Here is a 27,247-nt window from a genome sequence, read left to right as displayed (position 1 = left end):
ATGTCCTCACTGAATAGAAACAGTTGTACTTATAACCTGGCAGTATTTACCTATAGGAAAAATAGTTACAGGCTTTCTAATGTTCTTATGTCAATTTGGGTGGCCATACAGGCATGAAAGTGGCTTTATCCGTAGCTGGTTGGTCACTATCCTTATATTAATCCATATTCTGGTTCAGACTTTGTCTTAATACTGCCAGATTTGTTTTCTACCTCCCAGCTCCTCCTTTCCAGTATCTTTTCCTTGGGTGCAAACTGATTAATGGTAATTGAAATAATGGGCAGAAGTTATACTCTAGATGTAACTAGCCTTTCATACTTCTGTTATAGATTTGATTCTGCCTTAAAGGTTTCATGGGGAGAGAGAAAATGCCTCATTCCCTTTTCCATTACCCTGCACAAATACCTAGAGGCAAACAAACCACACTATCCAAAGCTTTTGGTGCAAGCCTCTGAGTGCAAACTTTAATCTCCCAAGTAACAGTGACTTAAGCATAAGATTCCAAAACTCTTTGGAGAAGATTAGTTATAAGGGGAATTCTTTTGTAAGAGTTTGAGTGGGTCTTATTTGTCATATTATTGAAATCATCAGTGGAGCCAGCTATTTGTAATTCATGTCAATTATTTTAATAGTTACTTCAAGATAGTTCATGGCACTATACAAAAAGCAAGATCATGAACATTAAAGCTGACAGAAGGATTGTATGTATGAGGTCCACAAACAATGAGTTCAAATAATCTATTCTCGATTGCTGATCATCTTACAGAGAACAATACAATATTAAAATATATCATCCTCAGTAAATTTAATCTTCACTTAGAAAATCTGATTGTTTACAGGTAAAAAATAGTATTTAGAACTTTCATTTAAAAATACAAACTTTATGCAAATTTAAGAATTTTTAGAATGGGAATTATAAAAGTCAATGCTAAAGAAAATTCTACTTTCAGATAATGTGTATCTTAAAATATTATGAAAAATATTCTTTATTCTGAAAACAATGTCAGGAAAGAATACCTGAGTTCCTCCAAAATCACTAGTTTTAGTTACCCAATTGACATTTTGGGAACATTAATGAGAAAACATTCACAATTTAACACTGCAACCACCTGTCAAATAATTAGGACAGGATAAATGTTCCATATTCATTAGGTCGAACATTACTTACATATTTTTTAAAACATAAGGTTCTTTCATTTAATCTTTTGATAAATTAGATTACACACTTAAGTCTTACTATAATAGTCTAAAATCATTTGGAAACATTTTCCTTAATGTCTAGTCCTGAAAACCCATTCTAATGTCTTTATCAATTGTCAGTGTAACCAAATAAAATTAGTGTTTTGTGGCCTTCATAGTTTATACAACTTAGTATATCTGAAGGTGGGATGAAGTGGCTCCATCTTTCCATTTGTTTATATGGTCTGAGATCACAGTTCTGCACAGTGGACATGTTTTCTCTCGATTAAACCATAAGGTAATGCATTCTTCACAAAATATATGCTGTAAAGGAATTAAGAATTAGATTTTATACTTAACATTTTAATTTTAAAATCATCACATTGCAAAGAATCATACTTTAGAGCTGAAAGGAATTTTGGAGAGCACTAATCCCTTTATTTTACAAATGAGAAAACAAAGTACGACATTCAAGAACACAAAGCGGTATTAGTGGTAGAGCCACTAGTGTTCTTTTGACTATACTATTCAACTACTTTTAATAAGATATAAGCTATCCCTGGGTAATAACTTTAAGATCAAGTATTATGACCTCCTGTCTTAAAGTGTTTGAGAATAACTGCCATAAAGTATAGGAAAGGGACTTACACGATCCAATAACAAATGCTGGTATTCTTAAAGACTAGTAACCAGTTGTTAAGAGTAGCCTGTTTTCAAGTCATTTTCGTATCCAGTCTGCCATCTGAATTATTTTTCCCCCACATACCCTCCTCTGCATACAAATCATTAGAACATAAGGAACAAGGTTTAGCTAATCTACCAAACCCCTGATTATAGGGAAGAGATTTCTAGTATGTGCCCTGAATGCTACTTTATGCTAAACATTGCAGATTTTTCCTTGTAGCTAACATAAATATGACAGAGAAATGCTGTATTTGGTATGCTTAACAAATCTACTTACCTGACAGATGAGCAGAACTGGTTTTTGAAATTCAGCTTGACATACTGAACAAATATCATCCACATCTGAACACTGTCTCTTGCTGGCAGCCACTCCGTAACTCTGTGAAGATAAAAAGTTCTGTTTATCTACAAATCTTTCTTTCCTGTTCCTCAAATACATAGGTGATGCTGTATTTCTCAAATCTCCCTTGAACTAGGCATTTGAAAACTCTGCCGAAGGATACAAACATTTCAAAACTGAACTACGTATGCAGAACCATGTGTGTCTTGGATTGCATGCACCAAGATGAACTCATTAGATACACAATAGGATCTTGGAAGATGGTTAGATTTATTGGATTCCCACATGATAGTGCTAGAAATTCAACGGACTTAAGAGACTAAGCAATCTGAAATATAATTACTATAAAATCTACATTCATGTATTATGTGGCCCATATTGCCAAATAACCCACATATTACCTATAGCAGTGGTTCAAAAGAGTCCATTCAGAGCTTGGCTGCCTGAATGTAAGTCATGTGGAGATAGCTTTAAAAATAGATTTCTGTGCTCCACACTGGAAATTGACTCAATAGGTCCAAACATACTGTTATAATAAGACCCAGGAGTCTAATATTTTAAAGTTCTCTAGGTGAATTGAACGTAAAGAAGTTTTGGGGACCACTGAACATGTCCTGTTACTGAATTTAAAAATAATTTGAATTGTCATCCTTAATTATCACAAGTCAGAGAACACTTAGTACTAGGAAAAAATAAAATTTTACAAAAGAACCAGTACTGCAAAATGTCACAGACAGAGTTGTACTGTCAAAACTAACAGACTAACACAATTTCTTAAATTTTCTTTTCTCCTACTACAGTCCTTAAAAGTTCTTGATCTGTTTAAGATCTTAATAACTTCCTCACCAAATTCAATAGAATGTAGTCATTAACTAGACGTGAGAAGATTTTACAAATGAGATCACCTTTTTGTAGAAATGAGGAAAGGGTGGCTGAAGAGAAGTACACCCAAGTTCAGTTATGGTAATGAGAGCAAAGCATGACTTGACTCAACAACCTAAAGCTAGGATCTAAACTTCTTTCACTAAATACTGAGAGTTAACAAAATCAAACTAAAATTCAAAGGATAAAAATATTTAAAAGTAAGATTTCTGTTTTGGGTCTGGTGATGTTCAAGATTCCAGAAACAAATCAGGATACTGATGGATGATCCTGGTGCCAATTTACCTTCATTAAAATGTCATTTAGCAGAGTACACTGCAGATACAGAAGCTGACAGCTTTTAAAACAGCACTCCTTGGGCACCTGGGTGGCTCAGTCAGTTGAGTGACTCTTGGTTTCGGCTCATGTCATGATCTCATGGAGGTCGAGCCCCACATGAGGCTCTGTGCTGACAGTGCAGAGCCGGCTTGACATTCTCTCCCTCTTTCTCTGCCCCTCCCCTGCTCGCTCTCTCAAAAATAAATAAGCTTAAAAACAAAACAGCACTCCCGTCTGGGATTTTGCAGACTCCCTTCAGGTGAAGACCTCTCTTAATGGTGATTGCCATTTCTCTGGCAAAGTTAAGGAACATGTGTATATGTGTATTCCTGAGAGACTCAAGAATAAATCAAAGAGTATCAATGACTATGATTTCTCTTTATGCCTTACAGAGAAAGAATATCAAAGTATTTTAGCACAAGCGTTACTAAATTATAGTAAAATGGTTGGTACTCCTATAATCAATTGAATAAACTCCATCAAAACGGAATTCTCAATTTTATTATATCTTGTCTAAAGAGAGAAGTCTGAATAGGATGCAGCAAAACTTGTTATTAAATTACTAGCTCTAGGGGCACCTCGCTGGCTTAGCTGGTTGAACGTGCAACTCTTGATCTTGTAGTTGTGAGCTCACTTTAAAAATGAAAAACATTACTAGTTCTATCTAGCCAAAGAGTGTCCACATATAAGTACTGAGAACCTTTGAGACTACTAAATAGCAAATGAGCCTCTCTCTGCAATTTGTAACATCAGTGGAATCACGTAATAATCAAGTTTATAGTTGACACTGGAGTCTCAACTTATTGTTAAATAAATGAGAACTTACTTGAGAACTTGTGCATACAGAATTGACTACTGGTGGGGAAATTTTTTCAGTAAGAAAATTTCAAGGGGTATTTTTGGTAATGAGTTTTTCTCAAATTAACAATGAGCACTCTTACAGGAGCTGAATAAGAACTTAATGGAAGTACACAAACCCACCACTTGTGAATTTTTTAAAAAGGAAGAGGAACAAAAGTTCATGACAAGATTTTTATGGGAATGTATATAAATCCTTACATCAAGTGATTTGAAGGGCAAGAGGCATATTCAAAAATATAGGCACTGCATCAACTATCAGGTAGTTGTCAACAATCAAGTCATAGAGGGGTGTCTGGATGGCTCAGTCACTTAAGCATCCGGCTCTTAATTAGGCTCAGGTCATGATCTCAGGGTTCATGAGATCAAGCCTGGCATCAGGCTCTATGCTGATAGCACAGAACTACTTGGGATGCTCTCTCTGTCCCTTCCCCATATCCACACATGCTTTCTCCCTCTCTCCCTCTCTCTCTCTCTCTCTCTCAAAATAAGCATTAAAAAAAAAAGGAACTGATTATAGCCCCATGTGCCAGAATACTAAAAAAGCATGTAATTATGAAATCCACGCCTTTTTCTTTTTAAAGTAAGCTCTACACCCAACGTGGAGCTTGAACTCAAGAACTAAGATCAAGAGTCACATGCTCTGCAAACTGAGCCCACCAAGTGCCCCATGAAATCCATACTTGTAAAATTTATGAACTAAAACATTTTTATAATGAAGAAAGGTAGGGGCGCCTGGGTGGCTCAGTCAGTTGAGCAGTTAACTTCAGTTCGACTTTGGCTCAGGTCATGATCTCATGGTTTGTGAGTTCGAGGTGCGTATCAGGCTTGCTCTTGTTAGTGCAGAGCCTAGTTCAGATCCTCTGTTCCCCCTCTCTCTCTGCCCCTGCCCCACTTGCACTCTCACTCAAAAATAAATAAACCTTAAAAAAAAAAAAAAAGGTAAAAAGTGTTTTTAACTGATAAAAAGTACTTACTGGTCGTGTAAAAAATATTCGCAAAACCCGTCGGAAAGTTCTCAGATGTCCAAAAAAGTCCAAAAGCTGAAAGAGGAAGTAAGAATTCCTGAATTCAAAGAGCCCTATCTGTTAAACCTAGAGGGGCACCAGGGTGGCTTGGTCAGTTAAACGCCTGACTTTGGCTCAGGTCACAATCTGGAGATTAATGGCTTCAAGCTCCCCATCAGACTCTGTGCTGACACCTCAGAGCCTGGAGCCTTCTTCTGATTCTGTGTCTCCCTCCCTCTCTGCCTCTCCCCTCTTCTCATGCGCATGCTCTCTCTCTCAAAAATATACATCAAAAGGCACCTGGGTGGCTCAGTTGGTTGAGTGTCTGACTTTGGCTCAGGTCATGATCTCATGGTTCTTGAGTTAGAGCCCCACGTGGGGCTCTGTGCTGACAGCTTGAGCCTGGAGCCTGCTTTGGATTCTGTGTGTGTGTCTCTCTCTCTGCCCCTCCCCCACTCATGTTCTGTCTCTCAAAAATAAATAAATGTTAAAAAAAAATTTTTTAATCTATACATATACATTAAAAATTTTTTTTTAAAAACCCCAGAGATTAAAGCTCAAATCCCATCATATCAAATACTGGTATTAACGTAATGCTCATTGCGTATTCACTTCATTGTAAATATATTTAAAGTCCAATTATGGAATATTTTACTCCATTTACTGATTTCAGCCAACTTTTTATCTTCCACTCCTCTCCACCCATTTGCCCATCCTCCCATCCCTTTTATAGATTTCAGCCAACTCTTGACCAAAATGAAGTACATGTGAATAGAGTTACAATTTAGTTAAGACAAATATAACTGTCAAAGACCAGGCACTTTTAAAGTAGCTTTTTAAAAGTTTCATATTAATTTGAGGGGAGGAGGATAGTATTTTTGTGTATGACAGATGCTACTGTTGGGGATGAATATGTTCTATTCTACCCATGCTATCTGGAGCTCCACTGTCCCAATTAAATGTAAGAACCACTAGATTAAGATAAAGACATGTATTTCCATTTTTCCATTTCTAAACAGATACAGAACCTGTCATTACTTCAAACTAGTGATATAAACTATAAGACAGTCAAGGGGAAAAGCAGTAGTATGTAAAATCTGTCATCATCATATGAATCATACAATGACAAGATTTATAACATTACCTACTTTTAGTATGAGGTAGAGTAAAGCCAGCAATATCCCAAGACTCCGTCTAGTCACATTACCAAACTCCCCATAGCTTATAAAGTAACGAAACCAAACTGGTATGGGAACAAAAGTTCGGTAATACTGACATAATTCTTCTAAAAGCATATACCAGTAACCCTAAAAAGAAAGGAAAAAGAAAACAGGGCTATATAAGCTACTTACATAGCACAAATATTTCATATTGGATTGAGATCATCATGAGTACATAGCACAACTCAATTATAAAATTTTTACTGAATATGAGAAAAAACACATGAAAAACTGCCTGTAGTCAGTTATAAATAACTAATTGATAAAGCCCTGGAGGAGAATGGAAGTACAATCTAAATAGTATTTTTCTATATGTGATGTGAGGATTATTCTGAAGCAATGTAATTCTGATTTTACAGAATTTGGAATAGATTATTTAAGTTCACGTCTTTGAACAAATGGTCTCTAGTCTAAGGTAATACAGATAATTAAAATTAGGTTATTTAGGAAACTGAAAAGTTATAAAAGAGTCATTTCAACAAAGACTAAATAGTATTAATGTGGTTTGCTAATATTGTTCCAATAAAACATGTTGGTTTCTTACCTTGGATTTAAAAGGCATGATGAAAGAAGGCATCAACAAAATAAGGCATTTTAAGCCCATGAAGAGGAATTTCAGAATGAAGTCTGTAATTCCAACAATCCAAAGTACTTCCCAGAAGCTTGAATGGTCCAAAGTAGGATTTAAAAAAATTAAGCTACCAAGAGAAAAACATCAAAACTTACCAAAACAATATACAAAGGTCAAGTTTTGATAGGGGTTTTAAATTTGCTACCAAGTATTTTACTTTGATATGTAAAAAATGTGAGTTTGGCAAGATGTTAGAGTTCATGTAAATAAAATGGAAGATCATTTTGCTTAAAGGGACTTTTCAAATGTTTGAATTTCAAATCTTTCCTCCATAGAATAAAGAAAAAGAACAGTCTTTCTAGCATGTCATGGCTGGAAAGCTACCCTGTAATCTAAAGAATTCACTAAATACTAGACGTCCACCATTCTCTTCTCAACCAATTCCAATCAGGGTTCCATCTCCTTTCCACTGAATTGGTTTTGTCAAGATCACCAATTCCTTCTGTCTTGCTAAACTCAAAGGTCACTTCTTGTTTTCCATCTTCCCTCCCTGAATTATTTTCTTCTTAGACTTCTAACATCACACTTTCCTAGTTATTCTCATTATGTAATTGATGGTTCCTTAAATGTCCTTTGCTGCTCCTCCTCTGATTAATGTCCAGTCCTGGGCCCTCTCCTCTGTCTACACTTTCTTTTCCTGATTAGTCTTCATGAATTCCATGGTTTTTAGGTCTATCAACCATCTGCTGGATACCACCAAAATTTAAAGCCCTAACTTTGACAATGAGCTCATGACATATAGCTACAATCACTTTAAGAGTTCTACATGGCCTCTCAAACTTTACATATTCAAAGCAAAACTGATCTTCCCCTCAAAACCAGTTCTCTTTCCAGTCTTTCCTAGCCCATAAATGAACCACCACCCAGCCAGTTGCTAAAACTAAATCCCAGGGGTCATCCTGGATTCTTACCTCCCATCAACACACCCAATCCAATTTGAGTGGTATTGGTTCCCTCTATACACTGTTTCCTAGATTTGTCCCATCTCTCCCAACTCCGCTAAAACCAGGACTTCTAATCATCGGATTAAAGCTAAAAATTAAGAACACTTCCATCTGACCTGGAAACTTAACAACTATCCTTTAGTAAGTCTTCTTGCTTCTAGAAACAAAGATCATGTGTTCTTACCCACCCCCCCCCCACAAGTAACTAAGAGAAGTGACAGACATGTTAATTAGCTTGATTGTGATAATCATTTCACAATGCATACATATGTCAAAACATCATGTTTACATCCTGAATACATACAATTTTGTCAAAAATAAATAAAAATTTAAAAAGACCACCACCAACACCTAACGGTGTTTAAAACCACTGATTATATAAGTAAAAATTTAAGTATCGAAAACTAAAATAGTACCTGCTATGAGCCAAGGCACTTAGTATACAAATCTGAGTAAGTCATTTAGAGCTATTATCTTGGAAGGAGAGGGACCGGTAAAAATTGAACTCTAACAATAAGTATGTGTAAGTTAAGATATATACAAAGTGCTATGGAATAAATTTTTACATAAAAAATATGATTGTGTATTTGTACCTCAAATTACCTGTAATAAAGTGACTGAGAATGAAAAGTGTAATATAAAAGAACAGAAGATCCTGCTAAGAATACCAGTAACCAAGCACACTGAATCTTGGAGCACCTTTCCTGAAAAATAAACAATTTTATAATTTGTTATTATGAATTATGCCAGAGTTATAAATATCATTTAACTATTTTACTTTAAGGACTAATTTGTGAACTTAGAACATTTTAGTAGATTAATCTTAATAAAAATATAGTTAAATTGTACATCATTGCACTCTATGAATCTTTAGTGAACAGAACAGAATATTTAAACAGATTTTTAAATTACAGTTTTCTTCACTATATAAAAACAATACTCACATTACCCAGGTTTCAAAGAAGCCAAATCTACAAAATGACATAAAAGAACCATCCAAGTACAAACTTTACCTCTACTGCTCCCTATTTTTGCCTCCCTGACAAAACCGAACTTTAAAAAATACTAGGTTGTCAGGACTTAGAAAAATAACTAAAAATTTTCAATTCAGTAATATTTTAACAAGGTAATTTGTTATTAATCTTACTTTTAAAATTGTCTTAATTACTAGTTTAATTTAAACCCTGAATTAAATTTTTATGGTTTGGTAGATTCTAACTACAAATATCCAGGTCAGAATGCTGATCCTTTACACAGATACAGCCCTTTAAAGTTGCTTGAAGGTGAAATTTTATAAACTAATCCCATTTTTTTCCGGTAACGTATATGACTAATAATTTATAATTTATATTATGGAAAAACTTCTTGGGCATAATTTTCTTTAAAAAAGGGAGCCCTAATAGTTCGATACCCATTCAATGTACATTTTATTGAACTATTTTAGATCTTCTAGGGCAACAGGTGAAGTTTTTAATGATGGTAAAATTTACTCAAAATATGAAGGCACTTAACAAATCAGATCAAATAGTGCATTCTAAACCTTTTAATCTTATCTAGTTTTTCTATCAGGGATTCAACATACAAAGAAAATAAGGTGAAACAATTTATCAGGACAGATCATTTAGATAACAAAATTTAATATATCATGGATGCTATAACATGTTTGTCAAGAAAATGATCTTAATTCCTATTTCTCTCAAAAGTGAGTATATAATTAATTGTACAGAGAGAAACATTTAATGTTTTTTTTAAGTTACTTGTTATACTTACTCTTAGAAAAACCTGATTTACAATGCTTTTGTTTGCATACATAAAAGTTGTAAGCAGCCCAATTCCAAGAGAAATTCCTGTTAGGAAATAAGTTCCAGTTAATTGAAAGAAAAAAAAATCCAAGAGTTAACACAATAACATGAATTTACAGGAAACATACAATTTTCAAAGCTAACAAAATACAGAGGTTCAAGGAGATTACCAATAAGGAAATAAAATTAACTGAATTTAGCAATGAAACAATGCAATGTTTTATTATACCCTACCTGTTATATGCTGCATAACAAGTTTGACACCCAGAATCAAAATATATGGAAGACTTTTGTGCAACCACTTGAAGAGATATCGGAATTCTGAGAAAGAGCTACTACCATGATCTCCAGACTCTGTGGCAGTATCATCAGACTGCCTTGCTTCATTGTGGGAGTGACTCCGTAAGCGACTATGTATACATCCATGAGTACAGCTATGGACACTTGACCTTATATTTCTGGAGCTTGGATTTTCAGCACATTCTTTAGGTATGGAGTTTATCTGGATATGAACATCTCCAGAATGAAGACAAGAACCTTCTCCTGTCAATCTTGTATGAACACACTGGGAAGCTGAGGCATCCTCACTGCCTGCAGCTCCTGGAGGGCTGTGCAGTTGGCTACAGTTGGCTTGCATGACCCTTGAATACTTTTTCTGTGATCCAGATTTCTTTGCTTCAGGGCTCGGTCTCCTAAAAATAAAAAATCAGAAAATATTCTAAGTGAACAATTAAATACAGGCAATATATTGTTCAGTAGGAATCCTTTATTCACTACAGGACAGGCCAACAGTCCCAGTAGATGAATTATCTTCAGGTTATCTATATCACTTTTAACTAGACATCTCTCTTCCCTTAATGTCAAGACTCTGCTGCAGTACTCAAACTATTTTTTAGGGAACATCTGCTACAAAAAAAATTGAGCTTCAGATGCCCCCTTCTCTAATGACAGAAGGAAACAGCAAAATAGTCAAAGTATGGGTGCCCAGCAGATGTTAATAATGTACTAATACTCATTCATACTTGGATACTTCAGGACATTTACTCTGCCCAACTGAAGCAGTTTCATCTCCGGTGGAGATTCTACATTTCCTAAGAGTAAACAGTATTTTTTAATGCTTTGAAAGGCTAAGGAGAAAAAAAAATATTAAATCTTAATGCCTTTTAAAGTATCATCATGGATGGGGCGCCTGGGTGGCTCAGTCAGTTGAGCGTTGGACTTCAGCTCGGGTCATGATCTCATGGGTTCATGAGTTCAAGCCCTGTGTTGGGTTCTGTGCTGACACCTCGGAGCCTGGAGCCTTTTTCGGATTTTGTGTCTTCCTCTCTCTGCCCCTCCGCTGCTCGTATGCTCTCTCCCGCTCTCTCTCGCTTTCAAAAATAAACATTAAAAAAAATTTTTTTAAGTATCATCATGGAGAACTAATAATAAACATTTCACTTAAGTGACCTACAGATTTGCGTTTATGCTGAAATAGCTTTCCCAAGGCTGAAAAGATTTCTAATGATTAATACCAAAAGTATTACCTTCCCCCAGAAAAGAATGCTACCCAAACACCTTTAAATTTGGGACACTTGGGGAGTCGCTATGTAATTGCCAGGTAGGTAACTCTTTAGTCTGTGTAAAGATCATTATATAGTCTGCCCATTAAAAATGCCACCATTGGGGCGCCTGGGTGGCTCAGTCGGTTGAGCGTCCAACTTCGGCTCAGGTCATGATCTCATGGCTTGTGAGTTCGAGCCCCGCGTCGGGCTCTGTGCTGACAGCTCGGAGCCTGGAGCCTACTACGGATTCTGTGTCTCCCTCTCTCTCTGCCCCTCCCCCACTCACGCTCTGTCTCTCTCAAAAATAAACATTCAAAAAAAATTTTTTTAATTAAAATAAAATAAAAATAAAAATGCCACCATCATTGGGGGTTGGGAGGTGGGAAAGAAAAACGACACTGGCAGGAAAGGATCCCTAAATTACCAGTGTGGCAGTCTTCGAAGATGCCAGAGTCGTAATGACAGCAGACGACACGCTGAGCCTTATCCCTGACTGCCGTTTTTATAGGAGGAAGCTAGGATTAATGTCAGGATATGTTCTGCCATTCTATTTCTTTCTGAAGTCTAACCTTTTTTTTTTTTTTTTCCAATTACTGTATGGTGGTGTGGTTTTTAAATGATTTTCACTAAAGCCTTTCACCGATGCTCTGAAGCCACAGGTGCTATTTATTCCCTCAAACCTCTGAAGACTGACGTTGGACGGGACAATTTCTGTATCTTTTCCCATAAATAAAAACGTAGAACCTTCCCACTTTCCTCCAAGCACAAGCAAGAAGGGCACGAAAAAGTAAGAAAAATAAACGCACAAAACTCTTCCGGAATCCCCAGGACAGAGTTTTCCACCCACGTTCGAGCTTCGAGTACCTCACTTACTCTCCCAGAGCCCATTCGCCTTGGCCCCTCGCTTCCTCGGCCCGCTTCCCCCAGGCCTTACCTCTCATGACGAAGAGTGAACGGTACTCCCGGCAGCGACTGTGGGGACAGCGGGAGACCCCTCCTCGAGGCCTTCGGTCAAGGCCATCACCTTCAAACCCCACCACCGGCAAACCCAACCGAGCTCGCTGGTGGCGGCGGCGCGCGCGCTCCCCGGACGTCCTCACGCGCGCGTGCCCGCTCCCCGCGCAACGCGTCCTAGGACTGGCTGCGCCAGCGACGCCGCCTGTGGGTGGTGGCTGTGGAGAGGAGTGGGTGCTGCCTGGGGACTTCCTGCAGGCGTCTGCATTAAACAATAAGCGGCCGTCACCTGTGTGCGTGTTTCTGTGTAATCCGCCACATGCCTCAGAGATCTGGACGTTTTGAGATTAAACATGTTTTGGCTTCGGGAACCTGCTCTCGGAGGAGAGGCCTGACGTTGGTGGTTGCCCTAGGCCGGCCCCAGCTCGTCCCGTGGGGTCCTGGGCGCCTCCCCTCTGGAGGCAGGCCACCCCCCTGGTCCGCTTCGCGCTCGTCTCCTGGGACCTGAGTTGGAGGAGCCACGTCTGCAAGGGGCTCGGGCGTCTCTAGAATAGCGGGGCGGAGCGAGAGCTTTCGGGTTTGGCGAGCTTAAGCCCTAACAGAGTTGTGGCTGGGCGGTGAAGTTTTAAGTGAACTGGGTTTTCGTTACTATCCTAAAGTTGCACTGTGTGAACTAGGCTCTGCCAAAATCCGAGCAGAGAAGCAAAGAAGTCGGAAAGAGATTTGGCGGTGGAAGTGGGAGATTTAAAAACGGTCTTGTATGAGGTATAATAGGAACTCTGCTATTTTCGCTATAAGTTCTAAAATGAAAAGTTTTTTTAAGAAAAAGCTTAAACAAAACAAAAGAAACGGAAAAGCCCACCTCTTGAGCCCTGGCCAAAATGATATTAAATGTATTCCGTGAATCTCCCCCATCTCCTCACAGCGATCAAAAGCCTTTACATTCTGAACCGAAAGCGTTTTACCTTTAATTTATAGAAATTGACGTCAAGTAAATAATAGTCTTTCTCCAGTCTCGAAATTAAATATTCCATACCATGTGCACTGAACTTACTTGGCAAGGGCTTTTCTTTCCTCACTACAAGAGACAATAAATGTGCACATATATATGTTATGAGTTGACCATCTAGTGGAAAAAGTGGTACTTTGTCTTTTTATTGGTCACTACCTGATTTAAAATCATTCACAACTTTGCCCAAGTTAGTTTAGTGGTTTGTACTTTCTGAGGCTCCTTAATCATGAGCTTCTTTGCACTTTATTTTTTCCTGTATCAGAATACAACTGAGTCCAGTGTTTAACCTCAATTATGCACTTTGAGGCTGTAACATAAATCAGATTAGTTCTATCACCAAACTATTTGCCTTGGTTAGAGAGGCACTCTGTACTCCCCCTCCCCCCCCCCCTCCCCTGCCATTGGCATTAGATCTGCTTCTTACTGTTGATTAAGATACTGGGTTGTGTGTGTGTGTGTGTGTGTGTGTGTGTGTGTGTGTGTGTGTGTGTGTGTTTTAAACAAAAGTCTTCCTGACAAATTAGGTTTCTGGGTCAGTAAGGCTGTCTTAGCCCATTTGAGCTGCAAAGCTATAAACAACAAATTTATTTCTCACAGTTCAGGAGCCTACGAAGTCCAGCAAGGTTCTGGCAGATTTGGTGTCTGGTAAGTACTTGTTTCCTTCAGTATCTGTTTCCTAGTCTTTTTGCTGTGTCCTCATATGGTGGAAGGGTGGAAGGAGCTCTTTGGAATCTCATTCGTAAGAGCTCTGCCCTCATGACGTAATCACCTACCTTCACCTCCTAATACCATCACATTGGGTGTTAGGATTTCAATGTATGAATTTTGCAAAGGACACAAATACTAGGACTGTAGCAAAGGCTGAGGGCCAGGTTCTGGACTGCAGTGAATTTTTCAAGGAGACTTATCTGTGTATATATTCTCTCATTCCAGCAACAATACAACATGGATATTTTTACTTTAAACTTTAAAATGTATGATAATTTAGGGAAAGAGAAAGAGAGTCAGTCTTACTTAATCCAGCTATAGCTACAATGTGGCATCAATCTGTTTTAGTACATTGATAGTTTTAGTACATTAGGTACATTTTAAATTTAGTACATTTATACACCCCACTGTTAAATTCTCATTTTAACATATTCATAACACATTACAGATGTATTAGTACAGATTGAAAGTTTAGTATACTTGGAACTACATTCTACTCAAACAACTTCACTGAAAAGTAACGTTTGAAGAAGAGTACTGAATTGATGACAATATTTGACAATGAAAGACTTATCTCATAAATTTTCTTTCCACTAGCATCTAGAATGTTGGAAATGAATTAATTAAACAGCATTTAATGAGTACTTACTAAATGTCAATAATTGTTCTAAATGTTGGAGAGAGAGATATTTTAAAAGGTATAGTCCCTCTCCCACAGTGAAGTAAGTAGGTAAACAAGACTCTAAACAAATAATTATAGTGTACTGGAATAAACACTATAATTGAAGGTTGTAGGAGATGCAGTGGAAGCAAGAAATGGAGCATTTAACTTTGTCAGGCAGGACCTGCTTCATTAAATTTGTGGTGTTTGAGATGAATCTTGAAGAATGTGTTGAAATTTGGTAAGATACAAGCAGTAACAGGACATTCCAGATAGAAACAACATTAGGTGGAAAGGCATGTTATTGAAATACTATGGCCCTTTGAAGGACTTAGTTTTTTGTTTCTGAAAGAGTAGGGTGCATATGAGGGAATAGTAAGAGTAAGTAACATTTTAATAGTAAGAGTAAGTAAGATTTTGTGGATCTCGTTTAGGAATTCATTCCATAGTTTATTCTAATGGCAAAAGGAAAACTATTGAGTTTTAAGCAGCAGAGGTTTTTTATGTTTTTTGTTTGTTTTTTGTTTTTATTTGTGTTTAGAGAGAGAGACAGAGCATGAGTCTGGAAGGGTCAGAGACAGAGGGAGACACAGAATCTGAAGCAAGCTCCAGGCTTCGAGCTGCCAGCACAGAGCCCGACATGGGGCTCGAACCCACAGACCTCAAGATCATGACCCGAGCCGAAGACAGACACTTAACCAACTGAGCCACCCAGGCACCCTGAAATAGTAGAGTTTTGTGACAAGATTTGCATTTTCTGAAAAATTCACATGCTGATCATTTATAGCAATACAAGCTCAGGAGATTATTCCGAATAGTTGGAAGTAGGAGATGAGAAGCTCTTAAACTCCTCAGTAAAATGGGATTCATGAGATTGGAGGGGTTAAAAGAAGATAGAATCATAGAATCAATAGGATTAAGTGTAAATTGTTGCAGTTATGCCCTCCTTCTCAAGCCAATTGTTCATGCCCACCTATTCCATACTCTTGGGTAGTCCCCTCCCAGACTGACTAACTCATGTGACTTGCTGTGGCCATTGGGATAATAGCAGTTGTAATTTAGCAGGGACTTGAAGGATGTTTGCACATTTGGGACTTGCCGTTTTATTGTTGACGACCCTTCTGCCACCATGTAATCAAATCAGTTTCGCTTCCTAGAAGATGAAGGACCACTTGGAGAGAGGCCCCAAGTGTCCCACCTATCTCAACCTTCCCATTTGAGGCCCCAAACATATGTGTGAGGCCATCCTAGACTGTCCAGCCCCAACTAAGATGGTTCAGACCAGAAGAATCAGCTAGTCAACCCACAGAATCACAGGACATAATAAATATTTACTTTTAGCCCTCAGATTTGGAGCAGTTTGTTTCATAACAAAAGTTAACTGATACCCTAAACGACCACGTAGATGTGGATTGGATAAGAAGTCATCTAAGATGAATCTCTCCTTTGTAGCTTGAGTGGGTGGATAAATCAATATTGGAAAGCTATGAATATTAGAACAAGTAAATTGGTGGTATTACCAAAGGTAATGAGAAATATGTATTTTTAAAGACAAGTTTTGGGAGGGATAACAATAAATTCAGTTGTGGAAATAGAATCTTAGGAGTTCTTGGAATATACAGGTGAAGATATCCATTGACTGTGATATAAAGATCTGGAGATCATAACTTTGGAGTAAAAGCTGTGGCTTTGAATGACATTGACCAATTCTCATTTATTAGTTTTGGGAGCTTTCTTTGTAGATTCCTTAATATTCTGTACTTAGACATTGTTGTCTATTACCAGATACAGCTTCTAACTTTCTAATCTGTATGCTTTTTATTTCTTATTGTATTGGTTTGAACTGCCATTACATGTTGAATAGGAATGGTGAGAGTAGATGTCCTAGTCCTGTTCCTGATTTTAGGGAGAAAACAGGAAAAATAGTCTTTTACTATTAAGTGTTACCTATAGTTTTTTGTTTTGTTTGTTTTTTTTTTGTAGTTAGGGAAGTTCCCTTCTTTTCTTAGATTACTAAGTTTTTATCATGAATAGATGTTGAATTCTGCCAAATGCTTTTCCTGCCTTTATTGAGAAATCAGTTTTTCTTCTTTAGTCTGTTAATATGATGAATTATGTCAGTTAATTTTTAAATGTTGACTCAGCCTTGCATTTCCAGAATAAAACACATTAGGTTGTAGTATATTATCTTTTTCACATGTTGCATTTTTTTAAACTAATATTTTGTGGTGGATTTTTGCATCTATGTTTATGGGAGGTATTGCCTTTCTTATAATGTGTTTATCTGGCTTTGGTAACAGGGATGTGTTTCTGAATTGGAAATGTTTCCCCTTTTCCTGTTTTCAGAAAAGGTTGTATAGATTTAGTATTATTTCTTACACTATGATTTGGTAGATTGATGGTGAAGCCACTTGGCATATAATTTTCTTTATAGAGAAGTTTTAAATTACAGATTTAATTGCTTTAATATTTACAGGATTATTCAGGTTATGTATTTCTTCCTAAGTGAGCTTTGGCAATTTGTGCCTATGGATGAATTGTGTAATATTCTCTTAAATATCTGTAGTGTCTGTGATGATGTTACCCTTTCATTCCTAATTTTGGTAATTTGTGTCTTGTTTTTTTGGTTTTTTTTTTTTTTTTTTGGTCAGTATAGCTAGAAGTTTCTAGATTTTGTTAGTATTTTCAATAAAATTTGTTTTATTTTGGTATTACTTCTTTTTCTCTGTTGTTTTCCTATTTTGAACTTTACTGATTTCTGCTCTTTATTATTTCTCATCTGTTTTGTATTTACTCTTTATATGGTTTCTAAAGGTAGAAGTTTGTTTGTTTGTTTTTAAGTAGGCTTTCTGCCCAATGTGGGGCTTGAATTCGTGACCCTGAGATTAAGAGCCTCATGTTCTATTGACTTAGCCAGTTAGGCACCCCTCTAAAGGTAAAAGTTTAGATCATTGATTTGGGATCTCAAATTGGTTTCCATACAACACCCAGTGCTCATCCCAAAAGGTGCCCTCCTCAGTACCTATCACCCACCCTCCCCTCCCTCCCACCCCCCATCAACCCTCAGTTTGTTCTTAGTTTTTAAGAGTCTCTTATGCTTTGGCTCTCTCCCACTCTAACCTCTTTTTTTTTTTTTTTTTTTCCTTCCCCTCCTCCATGGGTTTCTGTTAAGTTTCTCAGGATCCACATAAGAGTGAAAACATATGGTATCTGTCTTTCTCTGTATGGCTTATTTCACTTAGCATCACACTCTCCAGTTCCATCCACGTTGCTACAAAGGGCCATATTTCATTCTTTCTCATTGCCATGTAGTACTCCATTGTGTATATAAACCACAATTTCTTTATCCATTCATCAGTTGATGGACATTTAGGCTCTTTCCATAATTTGGCTATTGTTGAGAGTGCTGCTATAAACATTGGGGTACAAGTGCCCCTATGCATCAGTACTCCTGTATCCCTTGGGTAAATTCCTTGCAGTGCTATTGCTGGGTCATAGGGTAGGTCTATTTTTAATTTTCTGAGGAACCTCCACACTGCTTTCCAGAGTGGCTGCACCAATTTGCATTCCCACCAACAGTGCAAGAGGGTTCCCGTTTCTCCACATCCTCGCCAGCATCTATAGTCTCCTGATTTGTTCATTTTGGCCACTATGACTGGCGTGAGGTGATATCTGAGTGTGGTTTTGATTTGTGTTTCCCTGATGAGGAGCGACGTTGAGCATCTTTTCATGTGCTTGTTGGCCGGGATCTTATTTTTTGACATGAGCATGTAATTTTATGCATTTCCTTCTAAGCACTGCTTTGGCTGAAGCTCATAAATTTTGATATGTTGTATTTTTATCTGAATTCAGTTCAAAATATTTTCTAATTTCCCTGTGTTGTCGTCTTTGACCCATGGGTTACTAGAAGTGTGTTAATTTTCAAATATTTGTGACTTTTCTAGATATCTTTCTGTTATTTGTTTCTCATTTAATTCTGATATATTCAGTGAATGTACTTTCTATGATTTCAATTCTTTAAATTTTGTATTATGACCTAGAATATGATATGTCTTTTAAAAAATATTTTATTTTTAAGTAATCTCTACACCCAACATGGGGCTGGAACCCCAAGATCAAGAGTCACATGCTGTGCCAATCAAGTCAGCGAGGCACCCCTAGAATATCATATGTCTTGGTAAATGCTCCAGGTACACTTGAAAAGAATATATCTTCTGCTCTTGTTAAGGTAGAGTGTTCTACAAATGTTTTAGGTCAAGGTGGTTGATGGTGTTGTTCAGGTCTTCTCAATCTTTGCTGACTTTCTGTCTACTTATTCTGTCCATTGCTGAGAGAAGTCTCCGGCACCTGGGTGGCTCAGTTAAGCATCTGACTTGGGCTCAGGTCATGATCTCACAGTCCATGAGTTCAAGTCCCACGTTGGGTGAGCTCTAGTCCCACTTCAGGTGAGCTCATGCCCTGCTTCAGATGAGCATGGGCCCCACTTTGGGTGAGCATGGGTCCTTCTTTGGGTGAGCATGAACCCTGCTTCATATAAACATGAGCCCCGCTTCAGGTGAGCCCCACTTCTCTCTCTCTCTCTCTCTCTCTCTCTCTCTCTCTCTCTCCCCCTCTCTCTCCCTCTTTCTCTCTGCTTACTTGCATCCCCTATGTCTCTCTCTCAAAAAAAAAGAAAGAAACATTGAAGTCTCCAAGTATAATAATAAATTTGTCTGTTTATCTTTCCAACTCTTTAGTTTTTGCTTCATGTATTTTGAAGATATATATTTTTATAATTTTTGTAACATTTATTTATTTTTGAGACAGAGACAGAGCATGAATAGGGGAGGCTCAGAGCGAGAGGGAGACACAGAATCCGAAGCAGGATCCAGGCTCTGAGCTATCAGCACAGAGCCTGACACGGGGCTCAAACTCACAGACTGTGAGATCATGACTTGAGCCGAAGTCGGACGCTTAACCGACTGAGCCACCCAGGTGCCCCTGAAGATGTATTTTTAGGTCCATACACAATTACAATTTTTTTTCACACTTACAATTCTTATGTCCTCTTGGCAAATTGATCCTTTTAACATTGTTTAACATTGTATAATATCCCTCTTTATCCATGGTGATACGTAGCAGCTCCACTTCTTTTGACTAGTGTTTTTCCCATCCTTTTACTCCTAATCTATCAATAGGTTGCTTATTTTATTTTAGTTGAATCTTAAAAAAAAAAAAAAAAAAACCTCATTCTGACAACTTTTTCTTTTAATTGGTATGTTTCGACTATTTACATTTAGTGTAATAATTGATGCTGTTGGACTTAGGTTACCCTTTTATTAATTGTTTTCTGTTTGTGTCTTCTTTTTAATTTTTCTCTTTCACCTTTTCTGCCTTCTTTTAGATTGTGTGGATACTTTTAGTATTCCATTATAATTTGTCTATTAGTTTTTTGGTTATTTGTTTAAAAAAATTTTTTTAATGTTTATTTATTTTTGAGAGAGAGAGAGAGAGAGAGAGAGAGTGTGAGCAGGGGAGGGGCAGAGAGAGAGGGAGACACAGAATCTGAAGCAGGCTCCAGGCTCTGAGCTCTCAGCACAGAGCCCAACATGGGGCTCAAACTCATGAGCTACAACATCATGACCTGAGCTGAAATCAGCCACCCAACCAACTGAGCCACCCAGGTGCCCCTGGTTATCTGTTTAGAAACACTTTTTCATTTTCTAATTTTTAGTTGTGGTAAAATACACATAACATAAAGTTTACTATTTTTAACTATTTAACTATTAACTATTTTTAGGTGTATAGTTCAGTATTGTTAAGTATATTCACACTGTTGTGCAACCATTCCTCAGAACTTATGCATCTTGTGAAACTGAAACCCATTAAGTAATAACTCCCCATTTTCCTTCTTCCCAAGCTCTGGCAAACACCATTCTATGTTCTGTTCCTATGAATTTGACTCCTCTAGATACATCATACAAATGGATTTATACAGTATTTGTCTTTGTGACTGGCTTATTTCACTTGGCATAATATCCTCATAGTTCCTTTATGTTGTAGCAGGTATTAGAATTTACTTCCTTTTTAAGGCTGAATAATAATCCACTTTGTGTACTACATTTTGTTTATTCATTCATCTGCTGATGGACACTTGGTTCCTTCCACCTTTAGGCTATTTTGAATAATCTGCCATAAATATGGGTATACAACTATCTCTTTGAGATTCAGCTTTCAGTTATTTTGGATATACCCCAGAAGTGGAATTATTATATCAATTTTTAATTTTTTGAGGAACTGCCATACTGTTTTCCTTAGTAACTACACTATTTTACATTATCTCCAACAGTATACCAGAATTTTAATTTCTCTACATCTTCACCACACCTGTTATTTTTTCCCTTCATTTCTTCCCTCCTTCCTTTTTAAAATAGTAGCCATTTTGTTAGATGTGAGGTGATATCTCATTGTTGTTTTCTTTTATACAGCTTTATTGAAATATAGTTGACATGTAATCATTATGGTTTGATTTGCATTTCCATAACGATTAATGATGTTGAGCATCTTTTCATATGCTTATGTTAACCATTTGTATATGTTTTTGGAGATAATTGTTTTTAATGGTTCTTTTAATGATTATACTATACATCCCTAACCTTTCACAGTTTACTTCAAGTAAAATGTCAGAATCTTATATCCGTATAGGTGCCTTTGTTTTCCTCCCTTCTGATTATCATGTTGATTGCATTTCTGTCATTTGAAAACTACATCAAATGATGTTATAATTTTTGCTTATAATAGTCATACAAATTTTAGAGAAATTTAGTGAAAAAATAGCCTTTTATATTTATCTACCTATTTAGATTTATTTTGCTTTTCTTTCATTCCTAAAGTTCTAAGTTTTCTTCTTAAGGGAATCTTAGGGAATCAAAAGGGTATCATTTCCCTTTATCTTGAAGAACTTCTATTTCTATTAGTGCAGGGCTCCTGGAAATGTATTCTCTTAGTTTTCCTCATTCTTATAATGTTGTTACTTTCATTAATGAAAGATACTTTGGTTGGTAACTAATTTTGGTTAGATAGTTTCAGCATTTTACAGATACCTCATTGTTTTTACTCTCCAAGGTTTCTAATGAGAAACCCATAGTCATTCAAATCTTTGTTCCTTTGTATGTTATGTCTTATTTTCCTCTAGCTGGTCTCAAGATTTTTTTCTTTATCTTGAGTTTCTAGCAATTTTTGTTGTTGTTTAATTGAGGTATAATTGACATACGACATTATTGTTAGTTTCAGGTGTACAACGCAATGACTCAGTATTTGTATATCCAGCAATTTTATAATGATGTCTTTGGGAGTGGTTTTTTGTGAGTTTATCCTGTTTGAGATTCACTCAGATTCAAGAATCTCAGTGGATCTGTAAATTTACATCTTTTACCAAATTTTGTGGAGTTTTTGGTAATTATGTCTTCAACAACATTTTTTTTGTGTGCTCCAATCTCTCCTACAGTAGGTTGACTAATGGCTACCAAAGGACATCAAGACTTAATCCTAGAACTTAAAATATTACTTTATTTGGAAAGTGGGTCTTTGCTAATGTAATTAAGTTAGGGATTTTTGAGATAAGGCAGTTACGTTGGATTTTTTAAGTGGGCCCTAAATGCCATCACAAGTGTCCTTATAAGAGAGAAGCAAAGGAGGTAACACAAAAAGGAGAGGGCAGTGTGAAGATGGAGTAGAGGGAGAAATGACCACAAAAGCTAAGGAATGCTGATAGCTACCAGAAGCTAGAAGTGGGCAAAGAATGGATTCTCTCCTAGAGCCTCCAGAGGAATTGCAGCCCTTCTGACACCTTAATTTCAGACTTCTGGCTTCCAGAACAGTGAGAAAATGGTTTCTGTTGTTTCAAGGCACATAGTTTGTGGTAATTTGATATAGCATCAACGGGAAAGTAATATACCTCCAATGTACCTTTACATAGAAACTAATGCCCCTTTCTGGAACTCCAGTGAATGAATGTTAGACAGTGTGATATTGTCCCACAGGACCCAGAGGCTGTCTTCATTTTCTTTTCAATCCTTCTTCCCCCCTCTATTCTTCAGACTAGATAGTTTCTGTTGGTCTATCTTCAAGTTCCTCTATCACCTTTATCCTATTATTGATCTTATCCAGTGAAGTTTTTTATTTTGATATATTTCTCAGTTTTATAATTTCTATTGGTTTCTTTTCCATAATTTCTTTTTCTCTGCTGAGAACTTCTGTCTTTCCATTTTTAAGCATGTCCACTTCTATCTTACAGAGCATAATGATAATAACAATGTGATATAATAACAAATATATATTTGGTTTCTGCCCCTGGTTCCTGATAGAGCTTCTAAAACCATTTTAATTTCCTGACCGATGGGAATGATAGGAATATCTTACACAGAGGTTTAAACCCTTTGGAATTTCCTGGGTGGTAGGAGCATCCTTTGTTCTAATGAGGTGACTCTTGGTTAGCTCCTGGATAGTTTCAGGATTGGGGCTGGTCATCAGGAATACCAAGCCATGATTAGTTTAGTCCTTTCAGTCCTACCCTCCATCCTCAGGAAAGGGAAGAGAAGATGGAGACTGAGGTAACATTGAATCATACCTGATTCATTCATACATGATGGAGCCTCCATAAAAATCCCTAAACTACAAGGAGAGCTTCCGGGTTGCTGTACACATCCACTTGCCAGGGAGGTGGTGTATCCCAATCCCATGGGAGCAGATGCTCCTACACATGGGACCTTTTTAGATTTCACCCTGTTTACCTCCTCATCTGGCTGCTTGTATTCATTATAACATCCTTTATAAAAAACTGGTAGACATAAGTAAATCTGTCCTTGAGTTTTGTAAGCCATTCAAGCAAATTCCTAATTCTGAGGGGATGATTATAGGCCCCCTTAACTTTGTAGCCAAGTCAGACAAAAATCTGGGCCCCTTGGGGACTCACTCATTACTTGTGACTGGCATCTGAATTGAGGGTAGTCTTATGGGACTGAGTCCTTAAGTCTGTGGAGTCTGACATTAAGTTATAGGATACCCAGTAGTTATCCAGAGTTGGAAAATTAGGTGATGTGCTTAAAAAAAAAAATCTTCATACACTTGGTGTCAGAAGTGTTCTGTGGGCAGAGAAACAGTTTTTCCTTTAGTTGGTGTTAGAGAAATGAGATTTGCTAAAATGGCCCTTGGCTCAAGGAAACATGTGGTGTATGAAGAGAAAGGATGAAAGGATGGGGATGAGGAACCTCTGATCCCAGGATGGCTACCTAATTACCCATGGTATGAAACTGCAGCTGCACTGCAATCAGTTACTAAAGGTAAAAATTACCATTGGAATTTAGAAATGATGGTAGACCCAACCCCTGTAGAGTTGGCTTACTGTGGATATGTAAGGAAATGCAAAATAATAAGAAACATATTAACTGTACAATCCCTTGGTTATTGTTATCTGTAATATCTAAAGTGAAAGAAAGTGTGGTTAGGCTTTGATGCTAGACCAAGCTCAGATTTTGATTGGTGTGAGCTTCGTCCACTAGCCTCAGAGCTGCCCACAAAGGGAAAAAATATGCCAGAACAAAAGAAATTGCCTCTAATACCTCTGGTTGCCAACAAGGTAGTCAACATGGGGGGAAGGCAAAACCAAGAAACTACTGAGAACAGTGGGTATAGTGTAGGACTTGTCTCATTTTGTAGGTCAGTATCATCAGCTTTCTGAAGAACCTTTACTCAAATGGATTGTAAGAGTAACTAAATTAGGAGAAGTATCTTTGGTTTTAAATACTGCTGAGTGGAAGAGTTTGTTTGGGCTGGTACAGGACCCAAAGCTCACTGTTAAACAATCACAGATGGCTATACATGATTCAGACACACAGGTGGTTATTCCCAAGGGAACATTCATCCTGGTGGACTGGTTAAAAGCCACTGTGAAGTGTGTTTGTCTGAGAAAGCGGGGGACTGTCTAACTCCTCCTATAATTGCCAAGTGGAACCAATCCCAAATGAAGCAGCTGATGTGCTTTGTATGCAAGCCATGTGGGACTGGATCTATGATGACTGGTATATTCACTTGATGAATATGCTCATTACTCAAGTTATGGTAGATGCTGTGATTAGGGAGGCCTCTGTTGTAGGGGCACTCCATGTAACTTTACTGTTGCAAAAATCAAACAACATGATGAAAAGTCCTATCAGATTTGCTGTATGAGCTTCCCAGTGTAAGTTTTACTGAAAACAAGATCTTTAAAGTAATTAACAAGAAAAGCAGGGAAAGACAGAGGGGAGAGTCAGGGGACTTGTCTCAGCAGAGTGGAAGTTTATGGATGGTTATTGAGAAAAGGGAGGAGTGTGGTGGACACTGATGATGTTGAAACAAAGGTGTTGATACAGCACTATCAAAGTTGGGTGGACCAGTGGGATTCCCTATTAGTCCCTCAATGTTGAAAGGCCCCAAACAAGTCTGCTTCATTTACCTCAGTTTGGAGGAACTTAAAAAGCTAGAAGGTATAGATTACAATGAAAAACCCTACCCAGAATTGCTTGGGGTGATGGTTAGCTGTATTAATCAGGGTGAAGATTTAACTCTAGGGGCCCAAATCCTCTGGCCCGACCCCTGAGGCCATATGAACTTGTGTGGGTAACGTGATCAGGGAATAGAGAAATTTCTGGTACTCCTTTGCAACAGAGCTCCATGCACTGTGCTATGGAAACATGTTTATGAAGCCCTAACTTGGACTACAGTCAGATTGAGAAAATACATAAGAGTTGATGGGATTATAAAAATTAGAATGTTGAAGCAGGCTTTATGTAAAGAAATTGTGTCTCCTCTATCTGAATGTTTTATAGGAATGAATATTAGGTATGACTGGGGAACACCTTCCATAGTTCATGTTATAAAACCAGAACGTGTTAATGAAATCTGAATGGAAGCTACAGCTAAGAATGTAAAGGCTGATGGGATTAAGGTGAAAGTTTGGAGGAGAATTGATGTTTCAACAGACCTTATGTGAAGTGATTGTGCCTCTACCTGATTGCATTATGGGGATGAATATCATATCTGATTGGGGAATATTTCAGCTACCTATTATTATAAAATAGAAGGCATATAAATCTGCCCTTCAAGCAATATTAATTGGACATGCTAAATGAAAATTAATGTTTGCATGAATCCAAACAATATAAAGTAGAAGCTGGAGTGCTGATATGGACAAATTCTTTGCGCAGTAACTGTATGTGGAGCATTCAGTGGGGCTTATCACAAAAGCCTAGGAGCACCTCTTAGCACTGACTATTGGGACTTTGGTCTGATGAATTTCCATTTGAAGGGCAATTAGTAGGTTACTATCAGACATTAATTAAAATGGCCATTGTGGGGTGTCTGGGTGGCTCAGATGCTTGAGCATCCAGCTCTTGATTTTGGCTCAGGTCATGGTCTCACAGTCGTGGGATCGAGCCCCATATCAGGCTCTATGTTGCGTGTGGAGCCTGCTTGAGATCCTTTTTCTCTATCCCTCTGCCCCCCCACCCCACTTCATGCATGTACGTGTGCTCTCTCACTCTCTCAAGAGAAAAAAACCAAAACACTGCCCTTGTGACTAAAGACATAAAATAATCTTGAAACCTAAAATGCCTTTGATGTCTTGGTTGATGTTGGAAAAACACTATACTGGGGAAGGCAGTGCCCAGAACAGTTCCATAATAAACTGGAAATGGTCTATTCAGGGTCATGCTACCTGTGGAATGCAAGGATGATGTATTCACAAGTAGGGGGCCTCTTTTCCCCTAGGCCTGACTTTGAAACTGTGTGAAGAGCTGCCAGATTCTGTCATCACTTGGATTGTGCCCAATAAACATCTCTCAGCTGACCAACAAATATCTCCTTGGTTCATGGATGGTAGTTGTAAAGTAAATGGACAACATTCTGTTTGGAAAACCACCACTCTGATCTGGAAGATAAAAATCAGCTAGGTGGGCTGATTTGTATACTGTTTTCTTAGCAGTGGTGGAAGAATTAAACAATGAATGATAACAATCTCTGTATTTCATTTTTTAACCAACTCATGGATGATGGCCAATTAAAACCTGATACTCTGGATCCTATTAAAATCCTCTGAAGAATATTGATTTTTATTGTTGTCTTCAGCAGTCAGTTATCTTGGTTGGATTGAGACTGCAAAGTCTATTTTGACTTTTTTTCCCTTATGGATTCTAATGTTAGGACAGTTTCCAAGGCCTATGCAGTGTTCTTTTAGATCTGTCCTACATTTGTACTACTCAGGGGCTAGTCTTGGACTTGTGCTTTGCTTTATATTGCCATTCAGTTCTCAAGGAGTTTACTATGCTGCTTTGGGGTGCTCTGTGTATGTGTACTTCAGAAGTGAGCTCTGGATATATTCTGATTTGTGCACAGAACTAAGAGAACCCTTCTCCAGCTCTCTCCTCTGTGAGATTCTCTTCAGCCTCCTGCCTCTGTCCTATAGCTGGAATGATGGGTTTTATTCTCTA

The 27,247-nt window shown here is 37.6% G+C and overlaps 1 protein-coding gene and 1 long non-coding RNA gene across 3 annotated transcripts; one reads left to right on the top strand and one right to left on the bottom strand.

The window, feature by feature from the left end:
• Positions 1-603: 603 nt before the first annotated feature.
• Positions 604-12,473, bottom strand: RNFT1 (ring finger protein, transmembrane 1). Of its 2 annotated transcripts, none has more exons than XM_007086750.3 (9): positions 12,344-12,473; positions 10,100-10,557; positions 9,834-9,910; positions 8,667-8,767; positions 7,033-7,186; positions 6,417-6,575; positions 5,239-5,304; positions 2,141-2,242; positions 604-1,503 (listed from the first exon to the last, which is right to left on the bottom strand). In XM_007086750.3, the coding sequence occupies exons 2-9, from the start codon at positions 10,500-10,502 to the stop codon at positions 1,369-1,371; spliced, it is 1,197 nt and encodes a 398-aa protein (XP_007086812.1). In that variant the 5' UTR covers positions 10,503-10,557; positions 12,344-12,473; the 3' UTR covers positions 604-1,368. The 2 variants fall into 2 exon arrangements, with proteins under 2 accessions (XP_007086812.1, XP_007086813.1); XM_007086751.3 differs by lacking the exon at positions 12,344-12,473 and adding an exon at positions 11,026-11,110.
• Positions 12,474-12,655: 182 nt separating this feature from the next.
• LOC122233593 lies at positions 12,656-26,682 on the top strand. The gene is made up of 3 exons (XR_006211225.1): positions 12,656-13,128; positions 13,973-14,020; positions 26,529-26,682. It is a non-coding gene; the product is annotated as an uncharacterized LOC122233593 (long non-coding RNA).
• The last annotated feature ends 565 nt before the right edge of the window (positions 26,683-27,247 follow it).

Source organism: Panthera tigris, chromosome E1 (genome assembly GCF_018350195.1).
Source record: "Panthera tigris isolate Pti1 chromosome E1, P.tigris_Pti1_mat1.1, whole genome shotgun sequence".
Classification (NCBI taxonomy): domain Eukaryota; kingdom Metazoa; phylum Chordata; class Mammalia; order Carnivora; family Felidae; genus Panthera; species Panthera tigris.
This window is presented reverse-complemented; position numbering and strand designations above follow the sequence as displayed.